At 43.5% G+C, this 22466-nt stretch overlaps 1 protein-coding gene across 4 annotated transcripts in view; it reads right to left on the bottom strand.

The window, feature by feature from the left end:
* ASAP1 (ArfGAP with SH3 domain, ankyrin repeat and PH domain 1) overlaps positions 1 to 22466 on the bottom strand; it is a 350408-nt gene that overhangs the window by 91297 nt on the left and 236645 nt on the right. For all 4 annotated transcript variants that reach the window (XM_079901274.1, XM_079901276.1, XM_079901277.1 and 1 more), the window contains 3 exons: positions 3782 to 3856; positions 3236 to 3285; positions 1080 to 1209 (listed from right to left, as the gene is read on the bottom strand). In XM_079901274.1, the coding sequence (XP_079757400.1) occupies positions 1080 to 1209; positions 3236 to 3285; positions 3782 to 3856 (255 nt within the window). The remainder of the gene's footprint in view (positions 1 to 1079; positions 1210 to 3235; positions 3286 to 3781; positions 3857 to 22466) is intronic.

Below are 22466 nucleotides of genomic sequence, written 5' to 3'. Positions count from 1 at the left end.
GATACTAAAACTTCCAGACCACAGAGGTGAATTGGAAAGTACTTTTGCTACTAAAAAGTGAAAGAAAAAAAAAAAAGCATTATTAGTGTATGCACTAAACACTACTGGCTCTGATTTTCACAACTGGCCAAGATTTTCTGTTGATATTGTTTGTATCTTTTTTTTTTTTTTTCGGTACGCGGGCCTCTCACTGTTGTGGCCTCTCCCATTGCAGAGCAAAGGCTCCGGACACGGAGGCTCAGCGGCCATGGCTCACGGGCCCAGCCGCTCCGCAGCATGTGGGATCTTCCCGGACCGGGGCACAAACCCGTGTCCCCTGCATCGGCAGGCGGCCTCTCAACCACTGTGCCACCAGGGAAGCCCTGATATTGTTTGTTTCTTGTTAACTTGTTTTACTGCATGGAAGTGTTCACAAACAGACAAGTTCAAGGAGCCCAAGGGTAATAAATGGGGGTAGGGGGGGAATAAAGAAAAAACAATTAGGGAAGAAAAACTTGAAACTGAGAAAATTCTAGCCCCTTTAATATCTTCTGAAAACTGCAAAAGGAATTCCATTACTCAGCATCAGAATGGGTTGGTCTCTAGGTCAGGGAATGCCAATGGGAACCCCGTTTGAGAACCACTGCTCTAAGTCTAAGGCAACATGCTTTTTGTTGCATTTATTTTTTCATGAGCTCAGACTTTAATCACTACTTCAAGTTTTCATTCAAACTTGGACACGTGGTTAAAAAAAAAAGCAACATGCTGTACATCTGTACCAGTAAAACTTAATATTCACCAGTGTTACCCCTCACCAAAATTGTTTTTCCACACTCACTCACAAGCAATAGTAAAGTTCTCACCAAAGAATCCTGTTTTGGCTTAAAGAGCCCCATAGGACTCAGGCTCAAAATATGAGACAACAGTGAAACGGCGGATCCCAAAAGGCTTGGAGAAAAGTGGAGATTAGAGTCCTTGAGAAACAGTCCCCTCCTCTAATCATCAAACACAGCCTGCATTTAAGCATAAAGACTGCTGACTAGCAGGAAGGATGACAGTTAATCAAATTCTAGGCAAAGGGCTGAAAAGTCTGCTCTTACTTCACACATTTGGAGCTGAAAGAGGCGCCTCTCCTTCTCCATTTCTTCCGCGATCTCAGCTCCGGTGATCTCCGTGCGGATCATCCCGTGCTGTTTGGCGTGCTCCCTTTTCTCCTTCTCAATTTTTGTACTGTAATGAAAGCGGGTGCCATCATTAAAAACAAAAACACCGCAGTCGTGGCCTCCCTTTAATGGGAGCCACCTGATTATTTCTTAATTACCGGAGTTAGGAGGCAGGAACTCTTAAATGGAGAGCATCGATCAAAAGTGAAAATCTAAGTTCAAAGAGAATCAACACATTGCATGGATCTTCACCAAGGAGACTTCCTACATTTTAACTCCGATCTCCCACATGAATGGATTCATATAAATTCTCTTATATTTTGGTTGGCATCAAGTAATTCTGACAGTTTACTTTTTCTAGAGTAAGGCACCTTACGATGAAAAAGAATCAGAAGGTTGGGGGCCTGAGGCATATCTTGATTATCAATAGATTGAGATTTAAGAGTTAATTCAAGACAAAGTAGATAATGGGTCTTTGTAGACATGCATGTAAATTAGTCAAAAGCAATTTCCAGTATTTCTCTAAACTTAGGCTGTTTTCATACCGCAGTAACGTTTTAATCGTTCAACCACCTGGCACTGGATTGTACAAAATAAGGATTTAGAAGAAATCCTAATCTACAATTTGGAACGCTATGAAAATGTTCTTCAGCTGGGAAGCAACCGGGGAAATAAGAGGGAGGGACCACATTAAACCTATGGTACCCGAGGCTAACGCTTGGCTATGACATTTGATACTTTGGTATTAACACCAGGGGTCACAGCCCTTTTTCTGAAAATCCATTTAATTTGAAAGCAGACTTCTAATTTCAGAAAGAGCCTATAATTTCTAGTTGTGAAAGCAAAGACTGATTTAGCCTTCAAGTCTTCTTTTAAATTGTGGGGTAGGATATCAAACCCCAAAGAAAGCCAATATCCTTGTCTACATACAAACACAGTGGAAAATCAAGCCATCGACCCAATGGAAAACCTACAGACCTGGCTGGGATTCACTGTAATACCCTCGTGCCATTCCTAAGCAACTCTTTTCATCACACCACCTTGGAGGTTAAATGGGTGTGAAGGCAGGGATTTTACCAGAAGGAGGATAAACCTCAGCTCTCTCTCCACTGGTGTGGGTGGGAAGAAAGCAGGAAGCTACCGACTCTTGAGAAGAAACATGACGGGCGGGCATAACTTAGTCCTGAATTTGTTTTTCTTTGGCTTGTGTTTTCACTCTGCTGTTACTGCTGCCTACGGAAATGCTTTTATTCTCTCATGTTTGTACTTATCCAAGTTTACAGCTAAGACTTTTATTAAATGTTTATAAATACATTTCTCCTCCCACCCTACTCCACAGCCTGGTTACAAATGCCTCAGAGCAATAATCACAAAGAGATGTGGTAGGAACAGTACCGCACAAGGATGAGTCAGGCCCACGACAAGACCTCACGTGCGGCCTCCCCGTCATCCCGCACGATAACCCCAGCACGCAGGCCTCTGACTGCCGTCATGCCACACGGCTCCAGCTCTGGGGTTACACAGACTGGAGGGGACACCAGCCCGACATTTCTATTAGCCTTAGGACTTTCTGCAGGCCCCTCAGCCTTTCTAAGCTTCAGTTTCCTAAGCCATAAACAGACAGTGCAAGGTGCACACAGAGAGGGTTGCTGTGAGGAGGTCATGCATGTAAAGCACTCTGCACAGGCCCTGGTGGGCAGACAGATGTCACACACACTGGGTATTATTTGTATTGCCCAGTTGCCGTGCTATCCTGAAATGTGTAAATGGTCTCCAGTTATGTGCTAACTATAACGAAAGAAAAGTTGCAACAGTCACAGACCTACAACTTGACAGTTTGTATCAGCCATGGATGCCCAAATACCCGACACTGAAAGTACATCTCGCTCCAGACACAACTAGCACGGGAGGTGTCAGCACTTCTAGTCAGGTCAGAACACCCAGCCTCTCAGCCCTTAGAGGACGGACTCAACAGTGTTTTGTCCCAAAGCTATTAGTTCAGGGCTCTGTCCTTCTTGTAGTTATTCTTTTTCTTAGAATACTCACAGCAAATAAACCAAGCAGCCAACCAAAAAAAAAAAAAAAACACTTACAACTTTGTCTCATAATCTTTCCAAGCTTTGTCAAATGGCTTCTTGAGATCCTTAAAAAAGAGAAAATAAAACCGAGATTGAAAGTACTTTTGCTTAAAGGTATATAATCTTCCAGTAACATCTTAGCAGAAATGCTCTCCATTATAGGACACTCGAAACTTCACACAGGACACTTTCAGGCACATCACACAACTTATTACACCCGAGAAGCTAAGAGAGTGGGACGGTGTGCGTTCCCGGTCACGACGATGAGGCAGGACCCAGTGGTTCTGAGAGGTGGGTCCACGGGTCCTCCAGGGGGGAGCCCAGACTCAGCGAAGACGCCCCCCCCCGGCCGCCCCGGTCTTCCTGAGTGTCTCATTCTGTCTCTCGGGCAATAGCGCCATGTGAAGCGGTGTGTTTTTTTCTAATGATCATGTTCCAACAGCATTTTTTATGCTGAAAACGTTCAGAGTGCCTTTCAGACATGAGTACCACTGGGATCTTAGAAGAGAAAGAAGGCAACCCTTTCAAGCTAAACTGAAAATCAAATTTCTCAACACTCACTCCTTTGACTCCCTTTAGGTCTCCTTTCAACAAGGAATCCAAGGTGAAGATCACGTTGTGGCTCAGGCCCTGGAGCTGAAAAGCAAACAAAGACGGGAGACGGTGAGAAAAAGAAGGTGCACGTGGGACAGCAAAACCGGCCGCTGCCGACTGAGCACGGTCACCCCGTCACACATAAGCTCGGTGAAACGAGGGCAGAGACAGCGACGCTCCTGCTCGCGACTGTATCCTCGGTGCCAAGTTCTGTTAAAAGGACAGCTATTTAGGAAGTGCAACCTACAGCTGGAGCAGGGGTTTTTTCACTGTTCCAGGGCGGAGGCCTGGGTCTCCTTGATTTTAGGGTGGTGCGAAGAGCAGTCTACAGAGAGAGGGGGAAGGAATGTACCCATCTGGGGAGCAGGGTGGCAGGGAAACCAAGGGAGGGATGGGCCAGTGTGGAAAGAGTCAGGAAAACAAGGGCTGAGAAGCGCTATACAGTCCGTCTTCAGGGGGAGCCCTGGCATCTTGGCGAAACCAGTTCCAGCAGCGTGGAACTGAGACCGCAGGGACCCGCAGCACCGGTTACAGATGGAGAGGCTGGCGGGTCCCCTCATTCGAGAAGGAATTTTACTCATGTGTGAGCGTATTCGTTTATCAGCCGCCCACCCGTCCAACCACCCTTCCATCACTCATTTATGAAGTACCTATTCTGTGACACCCGCTATGCCAGGGCCTGGGACGGGGGTGCGATGATGTACACAACACGGCCTGCCTACAGAGGGCTGACGACCCAGGGGCAGACGCAGTCAGTACGCAACCAGCTCTAACGCATGATGAGGTCAGGCAGAGGGACACGGTGGTGTGAGAGGAAGCAACGCTGACACTTACAGGCTCTGTGCATGACCCTCTTAACCACCGCTCTAAAGCGAGGCTACCAGAACCTGTGGTGGGTGGCTGCTGTGAAGATGCAATGAGTTAATGCACGGGGAAAGTGCTGGTGTGCTCCCTGACACCTGGGAAGCGTTTATTACCTTAAAAATCCTACGGGATGTTAAATTCGAATAAGGCAATGTGGGAACAGAGGGGCAGGGCGGGGAGACCTTCCCTCCAGCCCTGAACTCCTCCCTGGCCCTGTCCCGTGGTTCTCATCCGAGGCTTCCTGCAGCTCCACGTCACTCCACGTCTTGCCCTCCCTGACCACCAATGTGACACACGAGGGCAGTTTTCCAATGCACACCACCAGACGACTCGGGTCAGAAACAACCATCTCTTTCTTTTTTATTTCAGACAAAGAGATTCCTACCAAGACATTCCATCTTTGCAATCTCACCACCACCCATGCAGAGAAACAGCCGGGCTGGCAGGCCAGCCAACAGTGAGAGGGCCGTGATGCACAGCCTACGTTCTGGGAGGTCGAGGGCACTGGGTCTTAGGGTGTGGGGTGAAAATAATATCAATAACATTAATATTTAATTATCAATAATAATCAAACATTATATTTCATTAATAACAGTAATATAAGACATAGTTTATAATTACATTATTAATTATTGATAATATAATTATATAATAGCTATAATATTTAATTAATAATAATAAATATGATTACAGACTACGGTTTGTGGCTTTCCAAAGGGTCACAGTATGTAAACTGATATAGAGAATATCTGTGGTATTAAAATTTCACGGAGAAAGTTATTAGGAAGACTATCTTTTTTTTTTTTTTTTTTGTGGTAGCGGGCCTCTCACCGCTGCGGCCCCTCCTGTTGCAGAGCACAGGCTCCAGACGCGCAGGCTCAGTGGCCACGGCTCATGGGCCCAGCCACTCTGCGGCATGTGGGATCTTCCCGGACCGGGAACACGAACCCGCGTCCCCTGCATCGGCAGGCAGACTCTCAACCACTGCGCCACCAGGGAAGCCCAAAGACTATCTTTTAAAAAGCTCCTTGGAGTGGGAGTTTGCAGGTAGTAATAATAAAAGAAAAGGTTGAAAAACACTGGCTTTGGGTATGAGATGGGAAAAACAAAGATTAACAGGACTCATTCTCTGCCCCAGACAGACAGTGGGAATAACATCTTGCTCCGAGTCCTCAACAGTCTCATTCCTGGGTCACAAGCCCCCTGCATCCTGCTACCCTGTGGGTCTTGGGCGTTTGCGTGGATGGTGGTAAGTGAGGCAGGGATCTCCGCTCATCAAGCCAGAACCTACCTTTCCTCCGTGGAGATCTTGCATTTTCATCTCAACACTTACTGCCCTTAACCCTTTATCTGTATCTGTTTCCTTAACCTTTTATCTGTATCTGTTTCCTTATTTGTTTGCTGTGTTCCCAATCTGAATGCAAGCTCTTTGAGACTGGGGTCTGTAAGTTCACTGCTATGCTTTCAGAATTTAGAACACTGCATAGCACAGAGTAGGTACTCAATAAATATCTGTAGAATGAAGGAAACACAAAGTCGCATGTGTACAAGGGTCTCCTCGACAGGAATGTTTATACTGATGCTAAGTTTAGTGCTTATCAGTAGGGGACCAGTTAATAAATTATGGAAGTTCTACACAATTGCCATAAAAATGAGAAAGCTTTTTATGTTTAACTTTGGAAATATCTCCAAGATAAACTGTTTTGTGATAAAAGCAAAGTGAAAAACAGTATTCATGGTGTACAAGGATTTGTATAAAAAGAGGAAAAAAATATGTTCATGCTTAAATTCTTTCTGAGAGGATACAGACTAAACTGCTGACATTGGTCCCCGCCAGGGATGGACACGGGGTAGGGGTAGGGCAAGGACACAGGGTGGGAGAGGAGCCTTGTACTGTGTACCTTCTGCATGTCGGGGGGGTAACATGTACTACATTGTGGATTCAAAAAAGTAAAAATTCTAAAACAAAACGTGAAGAGACAGTGATCATAAAGCATTTTTAACTATTAGTCCTGAATCAAGGCTTTCCCCAGTGTCTCTCATCCTTCGGGAAATGAAGCAGGAAAGACCAAAAAATACATAAACGTCATTGCCACCTTGACCTGAAGGCTGTGTTACAAAGTAACAATAAAAGAATCGTGAAAGTCTGTGGTCTGTACTCAATGTGGGGGTTATTGGGAAGGAAAAGTCCCTCGAAAACCGCGTACTGATCACACAATGAACACACGGCATCACCTTTCGGCCCAGTCATCATGGTCAGGCACATGGTCAGGCACTGGGCAGGCACTGGACTGCAGTCGCATTGATGGAAAACCCCAAGAATTAAGAATTTCTCTGTGGTTATCCACTCACATACTCCTGGGGGCTGATAAGAAACCAAGAAGGCAAAATAACCATGTATTATGATTTGAGAATCTTCCCACTGATGATCCCATGAAAAGGCCACAGGAAAAAAAATTTAAACTTACAGACTCCTCCTAACTCATTTCCTGGTGAAAAGGTAGGTTAATTTATAAAAACTGGCAAAGGAGATTGTGTTAAGTGAATAGTAACTGTCTGTTATTATAAAGATACTGAAAGAAGTCAGAGAGAACAGAGCAATCTCAAGAGGAGGAAACTTTAGGACATATTTGGGCAAAATGAAACGTCCCTTCCTTGGCCATCCCAACTAAGAACACCTACTCTCTCAGATATTTGAAGGTGTTGCTCTGTGACAGGGATGGGTCGCAAGGCTTCACAGGTGTAGGATTCTGTCATTTTCCTGTTTGTTTGTTTTTAATTTTCCGGCTCTTTCAGGAATCCTTTTCATGACCTGAGCAAACTGTTCATTGCAAACGGATGTGTAACAAAAGCACCCCATGGGCAATGCAGCCAACATAACACAATAATAATATTAGTGGACAGACTTCCCGTATCACCTTCAGAATCCTCAGATTTTTAAAAGAAGCCTTTTAATTCTATTATATAATTATTTCCCATTTACTTTACCGAAGTCCTATCGATTACTCCACTCTCATTTACTCTCAGTCCATTTCCTTTATCAATAAAGTTAAATTAACGTAAGTTCTTTATGTGATTCAAGATTACACAAGGTTAGAGGGCATATTTTAAGAAGTATATCTTTTCCATTTTACTAAGCACACAACACATTAAAGACCATTGCAGGAATGAGGTGTAGTTGGGTGAGGACACTACTTTCCAAACAAACTGCTGTTCATTTCCTTCCTCACAAAGGCGAAATTTCCCTGGGACTTCCCTGGTGGTCCAGTGGCTAAGACTCCAGGCTCCCAATGCAGGGGACCTGGGTTCGATCCCTGGTCACTAGAACTAGATCCCGCATGCCGCAACTAAGACCCGACACAGCCAAATAAATAAATATTAAAAAAAGCGGGGGAAATTTTCCCCTAGGAGCATATACATCAAGCCCACCAAAAAATTTGGGATAAACCAGACAGGAGGTGGCTGAGGTCTACCGTTCTGCATAACGATGCAAAAATGACTTGTTTAAGCAAATAAACTGTAATTAATATTGGCTTTGATAAAAATAACCATTTATTCCTTACAACTGCTTAAACACTCCCAGACATTATACAAACTGTAATTCCAGCCATTGGAAATGACTTCAGGAGCAATTTTCCTGTGTATATAAACACACACGCATCTATGCCCTTATTTTTTCTTTACCCCATATAGCTTTGCTACAAAATGAAATGGTCTCGTTACCTGTTTACTGATTTACCACCTGTCTTTCTTTTCTAGAAGGTATGTTCCTTAAGGGGAGGCAGCTCATCTGGCCTTGTTCACTAATTGACCAGATTCCAACACAGGAGCCAAGAAGCAGTTGTGGGTCCTCACGCTGCAGGGCAGTTTCTGGCTGGCCTGTGTGGGCCTCGGGGGAGGGGGGGGGCAGTGACTCAGCACCACCGCTGTTCTTCCCTGTGTGAGAGCAGGAGAAAGCAGCACAGCTCTGCAAAGGGTACCCCCATACACCCCCGCCCTTAACACCTACATGCACGTGCGACCGTATCAATTAACGAGGACGTCCTAACGGGCTTGCTTTGTCATCCTGCATTAGCTCTGACACCCTCTCTCCACTGCCCACTGCCTCCCCCTCTCTCTCCTTCTCCTCTACAGAGGGAAACAGCTCCTCTGAAAGTAAGGCTAATGCGAATCTGCTGACTTGCTCAACACGTTGGAAAATCCAATTAAAGTAATGAGCCAGCTCCCAGAAGTTCTGCTGAGATTCCCAGGTATAAATTAGGTATTCTGTCTGGTGTGTTAACTCCTTCATGCCCTAGACAGTTACTCACCACCCTGAAGGTATTTTGCACTGGTGCCTTGTCATCAGGCCGTTTTCCAGGGCATTAAGATCTGGAGAAAAGAGGTTTTGGTGGGAGCCGAGAGGCATGAGGCCACACATCACTCCTGGCCTGTGACTTTGGGAGAACCATCTGACCTGCTGACTTGGCTTCCTGATTTAAAAATGGGTGTCCTGGCACCTTCCGCAACTAGCCCGCGCCGATGTGAGGGGACCAGGGCCTGACACCAACGAAGATCCCACTTCACTGCAGACACACAGGGTTGCCTGCTTCATTGGCTGCTCCTGGTAACCCTGCAAGGTGTGTTCAAACACACTATGAATCGGAGGCGTCAAAGCACAAACCAGGTCCGACACTAAAGGCAATGAACTGCTTACAGCAGCATCTTCTTACAGGTATCGGAATGCTTTGAAAACTACAACATACTATATATATGAATGAACAGTTATTATAAGCGATTACTGACCTATTAAGCTAAGCTTTATTTTATTTGGTTGCATATGCATCAAGGGGAAACAAAGAATCCTGCTCAGAAGTGGAGGGATGAGGGTTAGTGATACCACCTCATGCACTGTTAAGGGCTTTGTAAGTGTACCCTTCACAGATGCCAGAGTGCCCCGTGCTCACATGGTCAAGCAGGTGACATGCACTCAGCTAGGGTGTGCTTGGGCAAGTCATTCAAGGCCACTCCACATGCTGCCAGGGGGCTGTGTGACATACAGATACGGCCTGCAATGCATGGACAACACAGACTCTTGATAAAGTGTGACTCGGTTTATTTTCTTAGAATTCTTTACACTTGAAAGGCTCAGCAGTAGTGGTGGAAAAAACATAATGATAGCATTTCAGATACTGAAATAGGTCTTTTGAGGCTGGGGAGGTGGAGGGGGGAGACTCCCAAAGGTTCTTCACATCGCACCACTCTCTCCACTGGAAGTTTCGCAGTTGTTCCCCTGCCTCATTCTATAAACTGTACGATAATGCATCCCATTACACCATGTTCCAACCCAGGCAGTCTGAAATAGTTATTAAAATGATAGTACTGTGTTTAACATATGTTATCTAAAGTTGTTGCTTGAAACAACTCTGTAAGATGTGTCTTAGTCTCACCCAATTAATGAGGAAACAGGCTCAGAGAGGTTAAGCAACTTGCCCAAGGTCAAACAGTAAGTAAGGCAGATGGTCAGGTTACTAATTTAGGTTTTCACTAACTCCAAAGGCCAGTCTCATGTGCTGTGTCATGCTGTTAGACTGATGTTTTCAAGTGATTTATCAGATCATATCACTTTCCTGCTTAAAACACATCAACCACTTTCCATCAAACTGGATTCAAATCCAACCTCCCAGTATAGGTCTAACCCCAGCACAACCTGTCTTAAGCCCCTCCACCCATTCCCACTACCCTTCAACCACGCCAGGCCTCCTCGGCTTCTCAACCCATCAAGTTCTCTCTTCCTGGCACATGCTGTGCTCTCCGTCTGGACCACTCGTCCTCTGGCTACTGGCAAAGCGCCTTCCAGTCTCCATGCCACTTCCTCAGTGAGGTCTTGACCGTTCTAGTTCTACATTGATCACTTCTCCCTAATCTCCCATTACTCTCAACCAGGCAGAACAGGCTCACTTTCAAGAGCCTGCATTTTAGAGTCACTTGTTTCTTCGCTGTCGGGAGTAATGCTCCTTGAGGGAGGGGCTATGACTGTTTTGTCTACCACTGTGTTACATCAACCCCCTAGTGCAGTATAGACACGATATCCACTGAGTAAAATGCTTGCTGATTGAGTAAATGGATGAAGAAATGAGTTCCCCTTCAAAGCAGGCAAGCTGTTCTGAGACTCAGACATGTTAACAGCATCTGAACCAGTTCTGGTCTTCCTGGTGTGCTCAGCATCACAATGGAAGGGCAGGGAGGTGGCGGGGTGGACTTAGGAGAGGGATGGGATATGGTCGGGTGACAGACCAAGGATACCCTCCTTCAAGCGGCTGCGAGGCTGTCTGACAGCTGGGGAAGAAAGGGTGCTCTAGACTTGACCTGCCTCCAGCTGGCTGTGTAAGTTCAGGTCCATCACTTCTCGCTTCCGCCACTGACAAAATGAGAGACCCAGGAGGTCTCTAAAATAGCTCCAGTTACAATCCTCCTATAGTTTAAAATGAGCTACTGAGATACAACTGAACACAGGAGAAAAAAATCCAGACCATGTGGGCGTAACAGCTACAGTAGATGCCTCAACTGCCTCACGAACTGAAGGACAGCCCTGGTCCACCCCCCAACCAAGTAATAAAACGACAACAAACAATTCTGCAGTAATGCTGAACAGTTAGAAGGGTGAATTCATAATTCCTATCAACACTCTAAACTTTTTTGTACACCCCACGATATCCACTACAAAACTTCTGGCGCAATACAGCCACCTCTTGAAAAAGCCTGCAATCTCTCAAGAAAACGAGCTTCAGGATCTGAGCCGAGCAAGGGCTGACAGGACCACCAGGGCGCCCTGGGCTGCCGGCGGTTTCTCTGCATTTCCGGACCGACTCAAACAATAACGAAGGAAGGGAAGTGAAAATATTATAAACTGGATTCATGCTCATCACAGCACGTGCAGAGATATCAGAGATGCTTTCAACAATTATTCTAAACAGTGAAAAAATGGAAATAGTCAAAATAGGAGAGCGGGTACATAAATTATGGTGCAAATGGTGAGCTTTCTATACAGGGGTTAGAATGATGTTACGGGTAGCGCCTCTGGATTCTGCAGGCCCCTCTTTGAGGGGGCTGCAGCTGGTAATGGGGGAGAGGCTCCAGGCTCCTGACCCCGCTCCAGCCTGGGCAGCTCTGCTTTAGGGGGCTGTACGCGTCCAATGAAACAAAGGTTCTCAGGCTACAATATTTTACAAAACAGGAAAACATTTTCAAAGTATATAAATAAATGAAAAATAGGGTTACAAAATAGCACTACAGTACGAACCCAGTACTGTTTAAATATTGAATAACAAAAATTACACACAGGAAAACAATATGTATGTATAAATAGAAAAAAAGGTTAGAAGATAGATAGATAGATCCCAACCCCTTAACAACAGATTGCAAGGTGACTGGTGATTTTTTTTTTGAATTTAATTTTTTTATACAGCAGGTCCTTATTAGTCATCCATTTTATACACATCAGTGTATACATGTTAATCCCAATCTCCCAATTCATCCCACCCCCACCCCACCACTTTCCCCCCTTGGTGTCCATACGTTTGTTCTCTACATCTGTGTCTCTATTTCTGCCTTGCAAACTGGTTCATCTGTATCATTTTTCTAGGTTCCACATATATGTGTTAATATATATTTGTTTTTCTCTTTCTGACTTACTTCACTCTGTATGACAGTCTCTAGATCCATCCACGTCTCTAGAAATGACTCAATTCCGTTCCTTTTTACGGCTGAGTAATATTCCATTGTATATATGTACCACTTCTTCTTTATCTATTCGTCTGTCGATGGGCATTTAGGTTGCTTCCATGACCTGGCTGTTGTAAACAGTGCTGCAATGAACATTGGGGTGCATGTGTCTTTTTGAATTATGGTTTCCTCTGGGCATATGCCCAGTAGTGGGATTGCTGGGTCATATGGTAATTCTATTTTCAGTTTTTTAAGGAACCTTCATACTGTTCTCCATAGTGGCTGTATCAATTTACATTCCCACCAACAGTGCAAGAGGGTTCCCTTTTCTCCACACCCTCTCCAGCATTTGTTGTTTGTAGAATTTCTGGTGATGCCCATTCTAACTGGTGTGAGGTGATACCTCGTTGTAGTTCTGATTTGCATTTCTCTAATAATTAGTTATGCTGAGCAGCTTTTCATGTGCTTCTTGGCCATCTGTATGTCTTCTTTGGAGAAATGTCTATTTATGTCTTCTGCCCATTTTTGGATTGGGTTGTTTTTTTAATATTGAGCTACATGAGCTGTTTATATATTTTGGAGATTAATCCTTTGTCCACTGATTCGTTTGCAAATATTTTCTCCCATTCTGAGGGTTGTCTTTTTGTCTTCTTTGTAGTTTCCTTTGCTTTGCAAAAGCTTTTAAGTTTCATTAGGTCCCATTTGTTTATTTTTGTTTTTATTTCCATTACTCTAGGAGGTGGATCAAAAAAGATTTTGCTGTGATTTATGTCAAAGAGTGTTCTTCCTATGTTTTCCTCTAAGAGTTTTATAGTGCCTGCTCTTACATTTAGGTCTCTAATCCATTTTGAATTTATTTTTATGTATGGTGTTAGGGAGTGTTCTAACTTCATTCTTTTGCATGTAGCTGTCCAGTTTTCCCAGCACCACTTATTGAAGAGACTGTCTTTTCTCCATTGTATATCCTTGCCTCCTTTGTCATAGATCAGTTGACCACAGGTGTGTGGGTTTATCTCTGGGCTTTCTATCCTGTTCCATTGATCTCTATTTCTGTTTTTGTGCCAGTACCATATTGTCTTATTGTAGCTTTGTAGTATAGTCTGAAATCAGGGAGTCCGATTCCTCCAGCTCAGTTTTTTACCCTCAAGATTGCTTTGGCTATTTGGGGTCTTTTGTGTCTCCATACAGATTTTAAGATTTTTTGTTCTAGTTCTGTAAAAAATGTCATTGGTAATTTGATAGGGACTGCATTGAATCTGTAGATTGCTTTGGGTAGTATAGTCATTTTCACAATATTGATTATTCCAATCCAAGAACATGGTATATCTCTCCATCTGTTTGTATCATCTTGAATTTCTTTCATCAGCGTCTTATAGTTTTGTGCATACAGGTCTTTTGTCTCCTTTGGTGTGTTTATTCCTATGTATTTTATTCTTTTTGTTGCAATGGTAAATGGAAGAGTTCCAGATTTTTCATCATTAGTGTATAGGAATGCAAGAGATTTCTGTGCATTAATTTTGTATCCTGCAGCTTTACCAAATTCATTGATTAGCTCTAGTAGTTTTCTGGTAGCATCTTTAGGATTCTCTATGTATAGTATCATGTCATCTTCAAACAGTGACAGCTTTATTTCTTCTTTTTCAATTTGTATTCCTTTTATTTCTTTTTCTTCTCTGATTGCTGTGGCTAAAACTTCCAAAACTATGTTGAATAAGAGTGGTGAGAGTGGGCAACCTTGTCTTTTTCCTGATCTTAGTGGAAATGCTTTCAGTTTTTCACCATTGAGAATGATGTTTGCTGTAGGTTTGTCATATATGGCCTTTATTATGTTGAGGTAGGTTCCCTCTATGCCTACTTTCTGGAGAGTTTTTAATCATAAATGGGTGTTGAATTTTGTCAAAAGCTTTTTCTGCATCTATTGAGATGATCATATGGTTTTTCTTCTTCAATTTGTTAATATGGTGTATCACATTCATTGATTTGCATATATTGAAGAATCCTTGCATCCCTGAGATGAATCCCACTTGATCTTGGTGTATGATCCTTTTAATGTGTTGTTGGATTCTGTATCCTAGTATTTTGTTGAGGATTTTTGCATCTATATTCATCAGTGATATTGGTCTGTAATCTTTTTTTGTAGTATCTTTGTGTGGTTTTGGTATCAGGGTGATGGTGGCCTCATAGAATGAGTTTGGGAGTGTTCTTTCCTCTGCAATCTTTTGAAAGAGTTTGAGAAGGATGGGTGTTAGCTCTTCTCTAAATGTTTGACAGAATTCACCTGTGAAGCCATCTGGGCCTGGACTTCTGTTGGTTGGAAGATTTTTAATCACAGTTTCAATTTCATTACTTGTGATTTGTCTGTTCATATTTTCTATTTCTTCCTGGTTCAGTCTTGGAAGGTTATACCTTTCTAAGAATTTGTCCATTTCCTCCAGGTTGTCCATTTTATTGGCATAGAGTTGCTTGTAGTAGTCTCTTAGGATGCTTTGTATTTCTGTGGTGCCTGTTGTAACTTCTGCTTTTTCATTTCTGATTTTATTGATTTGAGTCCTCTCCCTCTTTTTCTTGATGAGTCTGGCTAATGGTTTATCAATTTTGTTTATCTTCTCAAAGAACCAGCTTTTAGTTTTATGGATCTTTGCTATTGTCTTCTTTGTTTCTATTTCATTTATTTCTGCTCTGATCTTTATGATTTTTTCCCTTCTACTAACTTTGGGTTTTATTTGTTCTTCTTTCTCTAGTTCCTTTAGGTGTGAGATGTTTGTTGTTTCTTCAGGTAGGACTGTATTGCTATAGACTTCCCTCTTAGAACTGCTGCATCACATAGGTTTTGGATTGTCGTGTTTTCATTGTCATTTGTCTCTGGGTATTTGTCTCTCTGTGCTTCCTGGACTTGGGTGGCTATTTCCTTTCCCATGTTAGGGAAGTTTTCAAGTGTAATCTCTTCAAATATTTGCTCAGGTCCTTTCTCTCTCTCTTCTCCTCTGGGACCCCTACAATACAAATGTTGGTGCGTTTAATGTTGTCCCAGAGGTCTCTTAGGCTGTCTTCGTTTCTTTTCATTCTTTTTTCTTTATTCTGTTCCGCAGCAGTGAATTCCACCATTCTGTCTGCCTGGTCACTTATCCGCTCTTCTGCCTCAGTTATTCTGCTATTGATTCCTTCTAGTGTAGTTTTCATTTCAGTTATTGTATTGTTCATCTCTGTTTGTTTGTTCTTTAATTCTTCTAGATCTTTGTTAAACATCTCTTGCATCTTCTTGATCTTTGCCTCCATGCTTTTCCCGAGGTCGTGGATCATCTTCACTATCATTATTCTGAATTCTTTTTCTAGAAGGTTGCCTATCTCCACTTCATTTAGTTGTTTTTCTGGGGTTTTATCGTGTTCCTTCATCTGATACATAGCCCTCTGCCTTTTCATCTTGTCTATCTTTCTGTGAATGTGGTTTTTGTGCCACAGGCTGCAGGATTGTAGTTCTTCTTGCTTCTGCTGTCTGCCCTCTGGTGGATGAGGCTATCTAAGAGGCCTGTGCAAGTTTCTTCATGGAGGGACTGGTGGTGGGTAGAGCTGGCTGTTGCTCTGGTGGGCAGAGCTCAGTAAAACTTTAATCTGCTTGTCTGCTGATGCGTGGGGCTGGGTTCCCTCCTTGTTGGTTGTTTGGCCTGAGGCGACCCAACACTGGAGCCTACCCCGGCTCTTTGGTGGGGCTAATGGTGGACTCTGGGAGGGCTCACACCAAGGAGTACTTCCCAGAACTTCTGCTGCCAGTGTCCTTTTCCTCACAGTGAGCCACAGCCGCCCCCCGCCTCTGCAGGAGACCCTCCAACAATAGCAGGTAGGTCTGGTTCAGTCTCCCCTAGGGTCACTGCTCCTTCCCCTGGGTCCCAATGCACACACTACTTTGTGTGTGCCCTCCAAAAGTGGAGCCTCTGTTTCCCCCAGTCCTGTCGAAGTCCTGCGATCAAATCCCGCTAGCCTTCAAAGTCTGATTCTCTAGGAATTCCTCCTCCCGTTGCCGGACCCCAGGTTGGGAAGCCTGACGTGGGGCTCAGAACCTTCACTCCAGTGGGTGGACTTCTGTGGTATAAGTGTTCTCCAGTTTGTGAGTCACCCACCCAGCGGTTACGGGATTTGATTTTATTGTGATTGTGCCCCTCCTACCGTCTCACTGTGGCTTCTGATTTGTCTCTGGATGTGGGGTATCTTGTTGGTGAGTTCCAGTGTCTTCCTGTCGACGGTTGTTCAGCAGTTAGTTGTGATTCCAGTGCTCTCACAAGAGTGAGAGCACGTCCTTCTACTCCGCCATCTTGAACCAATCCACACACAGCTATTTCTACTCTCGGTGATTGGTGATTTTTATTTTAGTCTTTTGTCCCTGTATTTTCTAAGTTTTAACAATGAAGTGGTATTATTTTTACATTCAGAAAGTTATTTTTTTAATTAATTAACTTATTTATTTTTGGCCGTGTTGGGTCTTTGTTGCTGCATGCGGGCTTTCTCTAGTTGCAGCGAGCAGGGGCTACTCTTCGTTGAGGTGCACAGGCTTCTCATTGTGGTGGCTTCTCTTGTTGCAGAGCACAGGCTTCAGTAATTGTGGCATGCGGGCTCAGTAGTTGTGGCGCACAGGCTTAGTTGCTCTGCGGCATGTGGGATCTTCCCAGACCAGGGCTCAAACCCGTGTCCCCTGCGTTGGTAGGCGAATTCTTAACCACTGTGCCAGCAGGGAAGTCTCCAGAAAGTCATTAAAAAGAAATATGACACAGAAACACAAGAGGGCGATATAATCAACCAGCAGCTTATTTCTCATTCAAGTTACTTATTATTATAAGATAAAAAGCAGATGGTGTGTATAAAAGTAAAAATAATTAATTAGGCAGTGAATGTGGATGAAAAAAGTTACAGCTTCTCTATGACGCCAGGGAACTTGAGCTGTCTGCCCAGAGTGACAACCCTGACTAGTGTGGTCCTCAGAGCAACAGTGTCAGACCAGGCAGAAACTTCTTTGAAACAAAATCTCAAATCTCTTTAATCAGACTCTACGGATGGGATCCAACAACCTCTGTTTAAACAAGCTTTCTAAGGAAGATGGATGCAAGGTCAAGTTTGGGCCCCGCAGCCTTAGCTGTTCAGAGGAGAAGAAAAACCAAAGTTTCGCCAGAGAAGAAAGGCCTACAGTCAGGGAGTGCAAATCACTTGCCTAAGGTCTAAGGCGTAATTCCTATGAAGAAAGAACAGAGGTGAGTGACTCCTCTGGGAGATCTGGGAAAGACCTAAGGAAAAGGGGGAACCGAGTTCCCACTTTATGCCAAAGGGATCGGGAACTGGCAAGACTGAATTTAAGTGGAAAGTACAGTTTTACTGGAAGTTTTACAGAGAAAATTGGGTATGTGTAGGAGTGTCAGGGAATATGAGAATTCCTTAACATAAAGTAATGCAATTATATTTTGTCTAATTCAATTTAAGTAAATGATGGGTTAGATTTAACATCATCTCATACATCAAGAGTGAAAATGAAAGCGTGATTTTCCTTTGCGTTATGGGCAGCACCTGATTTCATCTGAGGATAATTATAAGAACAGGGTGGGGAGAGCTAAGATTTATAAGACCAAGCTAAATGAGAAAGCAAAAGGAAAATGCCGACATACGCCTTGGTTTAAAAGAGTCAGCCTGACCCTAAGGGTTTCTTTATTATGCTTGAAATGATTAATCAGTTCATGATCGACTTTCAGACCCTTAATTTCATTTCCATGCATGTAATCTATAATCTGCTATGTTTAAACCAGAACAAAACCATAATGAAAGTGACATCAAATCACATTTTCCTTGCCTTTACTGAACATCTTTATCACACGTTATGGTACATGTTTTACAACAAAAAACTTTTACTTAGGAAGAACCTTATTAACACAATTTAAAAATCTAACAAAATAAACATGTACAAGCACACAGGGCTCGCCATGTACTGGGAGAACACCATAATGCCTCACAGTAGACATTTACTGTCTTCATTTAACTGATAAGAAAAGAATACGGGCATCTGCTGCTCCCTTTGCCTGCTGCCCTACTCTGTCTGCTCGGTCCATATCTCATATGTTTTAAAACTCACTTCACTTGATCCTTGTTGAGTATTTTAGAATTCAAAGAATTTATCTAGCTGTGATATTCACCATCAGCTGATGTATTTCAAGGCCACTGCTGCAGAAAAGAATCTTCTTACATGTGTGATGCTGCTAGGATAACCAAATCAAAGTTTTCTCTACTTGAGGGAAAGAAAAAGCAGGACGTTTTAAAAATCTGGTCCTATACCCACGTCCATATTTCCCTATAGAACGAAGTAGCGTCTTAGTGTACACTATTAGAATACTCTGTATAAGCAATCTCTGAAACGAAGGTGACAGGCAAGCTCAGCACAGAGCCTGGAACAGAGCAGACACTTGGTAAATCCTGGCTGAGTCAAGGCCACAATTTTAGAAAGTCTTTTCTTTTCTTTCTTTTTAAAAATACTGAAATACTGATTTCACCTCACTCTCTAAATATCAGGTGTATCAACCAATGCTTGATGTTGTGTAATGTTTCTATTTAAAGAAAAGAGCCTCTCCAAGCCCAAGAGAGCAGTTTCACAAAATATCTATTAATTATTTGTGGTTCAGGTCAAGGGTCTCTCTTCTGGGAAGGCTTTCTCGGTATCCTTGCTTTCTGGATGAATAAATGAGGGAGGGAGTGAATGAATGAATCTGCCTCTGGTGACCTAGCTTGGGAAAGAGTAGAGAAGAGATCTGAACTCAGCTGTAACTGACTTCAAAGTCAGGCTATGTCCACCAGCTCTCTGAACTTCCAATTTCTTAACACGGCTGGGCAGTAAGTCAATAAGAGGGACATTCACTTTTAGTGGAAGATATAGTAAGCTCCTAGTTCCAGATGGCATCAGTAGGCCGCTTCTTCAGGTTTAAACCTGAAGGTACCACAGGCAGGGGTATCATCTAAAATAGAGAGGTAAAGTATAAATAAAGAGGCTTAATATACTCAGAAATCATATACTAAAATGTAAGTAAGAAATAAATTCTAGAAGAGTTGATGTGAAATGGGAAAGAAAATTCAAACAAATAAATACAACAGATGAAATGGATCCCCTGATCCAGCAAGACATCTAAATGAGCATTTCTCCAAGTGGGTTCATGGGAAGTTAATGTTTCTTATACAACAGGAAAGTCTGTGGTTAAGTAAGTTAGGAAAACATTGAATTGGACAGGTCTCTTTCATTGCAGGATGTCTCTAAGCCTTCGATACACAAATGTGCACTGTAAATCCCCAAGGGTATTACGTAGCGCTTCTCGATCCAGAACTCTTGTCAAAGAACAAGGCATGGGATTTGTGTTTCAAGGAAAACTTAGGGAAAGGGGTTTCACACTCTGATGCGCCCATTCCCAGGCAAGAGGGAGTGGACACACTGGGTGCAGCCTGGCCACTGACCACAGGTGCACGGGGTATACACGGCTCAAAGCACCCACCTGGCAGGTACACGTGGAGCCTGAAACCCAGCCACACTCCCTCACTCATCCGTGCTCTCTGGCACTGGCTGACATCCATCAGCCCGGGAGCAGGCTGGCTGGGCTGTAGTGCCTCTGCCCATGAGTCTAGGCTGGAGGGAGTGGCCTTGTCTGAGGGCAACAGAAAGTGGAGGTGAGGAGAGAACAGAGGCAACGTTCTGCAGAGGAATCCAAACCAGCTCAAGACCCGGCATGTAATGTGAAGCAGGGAGGTGGAAAGGCAGAATCCAGAGAGGAGGGAGGCCTTGCCCGGGACGGCAACAGGAAATCAAGAGTGGAAAGGGGCAAAGCAGTGAGAGTGAGGCTGAGTTTGGCAGAATTCTCTGAGCCAAGGAAAACACCTGCATTTGCTTTTCACAAAGTACCTCCAGATGTGGGCCTGGAGAAGGAGCTCTGGAGGCTTCTGGGCTGTTGATTATCTCAAAACAGTGCTTGCCTTACTCTTGCAATATCCGTGCTACTGTTTTGCTTGCCGTTCTTTATTTTTGTTTTAACTTTTTAAAATATTTTTATGGACATCTATCTATCTATCTATCTATGGCTGCGCTGGGTCTTCGTTGCTGCATGCAGGCTTTCTCTAGTTGCAGTGAGCGGGGGCTACTCTTCGTCGCAGTGCACGGGCTTCTCATCGTGGTGTCTCCCCTAGTAGTTGTGTGGCTCGTGGGCTCAGTGGTTGTGGCGCGTGGTCTTAGCTGCTCCGTGACATGTGGGATCTTCCCGGACCAGGTTATTGAACCCATGTCCCCTGCATTGGCAGGTGGATTCTTAACCACTGCGCCACCAGGGAAGTCCCACTTGCTGTTCTTTAAATCTATACTTTTTACTTAAATAAGTTAAAAGTAAACTTTATGTTATATCCATAAAAGGAGGTCCATATCCTTTGAGAGGCAGGCAGTCCAGGGCACTGCTTGAAAGCGTGGACTGTGGAGTGAACTGCCCGGGTTTGCATGCTGGCTCCAGTATCCACTGAGCGCCCTGCGACTTGATTTTCTCAGCTGCTGAACAGGGATAACTATGGCTGCTACCTGGTAGGGCTGATGTGAGCAGTGAAGGAGGCTATATATAGATAAGGCAGAAACAGTACTGCTCACCAAATACTCCATTTGTTCCCTTCCACCTCCTGGGCCCCTGCAAATGGGGCCAGGAACACAGTTTAAACCAAAGAACTAATCTATCAGGGAAAGCTGCGACATGTCTTCATCTGATTCTACAGTTTCTCTCGTCCTCTGCACAGCCAACCTTGCTGAGACAGAGGAGCCTCCCTCTGCCTCGGTCTCTGAATCACACTGTTACTACAGAGCAGACCCCCTCCATAGACACGGGACAGGAGGAGGAAATAAACCTTTACTATGTTAAGCCATGGAGACGCGGGGGTTAATTTATTACTGCAGCACATCCTCGCCTATCCTAGCTAATACAACAAGCAAAGCATTAAAACAGCGCCCGGCATGTAGCAGGCACACCACAAAACACTCATTGTCATTACTATTTGTATAGTAAACATTAACCATAAAAATTATGAAAACTTTACCTGCCTGAAGGCTCTGAGGATAAGATCAGGTCCATTTTTGTTTAAAAGAGATACTGATAAGCAACTGTTAGGGGCATCCTAAAGCAGCCAGCACCAACCAGAGACTCCCTCCTCCACACTCAGTCCTCTCCTCCGGCTAGTGAGACTCCCTCCTCCAACAAGCGCTAATTTCTTTCTCCCCCTTTCCTCTTCTCCTCCTTTTCCTTCCGTCTTCTCTCACAGATCCACAGCTCTAAAAACGTTAAGTCTTTCAAGCATCAAAATGCTGTTCTGTGAGTCTGTTTCAAGTGGAGTTAACACCTGACAGCCACATAACCACAATCACACACATTTCAAATGAAAAGTGTTATTCACTGCAAGTAAAACTCACAAGATGAAAATCAATCCTATTTCAAATGCATTATTTGAACTTCCTATTTAAAACACTTTTAATGTAAATCCTTAAAAGAAGAAAAAAAAAGGAAAAACAAAACATGTTAAAATTTGGCCTGGGGATACCAGGATTTCTGTATATTGAATGTATTTAAGACAAGGTACACCTGTACTAATGAATGTACAATTCAAATCCTATAAGGGAATTATGGTTTAGTTATACAGTGAAATACTATGTAGCCTGTTAAAGTGGTTCTGCAATTTTATTTGTATGGTCATGGAGAGCTAACAAGCTTTATAAACAAGCCTGCATGTAAAGCAATTATGCTCCAATAGAGATGTTAAAAAACAAAACAAAACAAAACAGAACACTAACTGGAAAAGACATACGCACGCCCATGTTCACTGCAGAATTATATATAATAGCCAAGACATGGAAGCAACCTAAGTGTCCATCAGTGGATCAATGGATAAAGAAAATGTGGTAGATAGACAGATAGTGGAATATTATTCAGCACACACAAAAAAGGAAATCTTTCCATTTGCAACAACATGGGTAGATCTTGAAGGCATTATGCTAAGTGAGAAGTCAGACAGAGAAAGACAAATACCATATGATCCCACTTACATGTGG

Source organism: Stenella coeruleoalba, assembly GCF_951394435.1.
Source record: "Stenella coeruleoalba genome assembly, chromosome: 17".
In the NCBI taxonomy this organism is placed as follows: domain Eukaryota; kingdom Metazoa; phylum Chordata; class Mammalia; order Artiodactyla; family Delphinidae; genus Stenella; species Stenella coeruleoalba.
The sequence above is the reverse complement of the archived record's forward strand: the minus strand, read 5'-3'. Positions and strand labels throughout refer to the sequence as shown.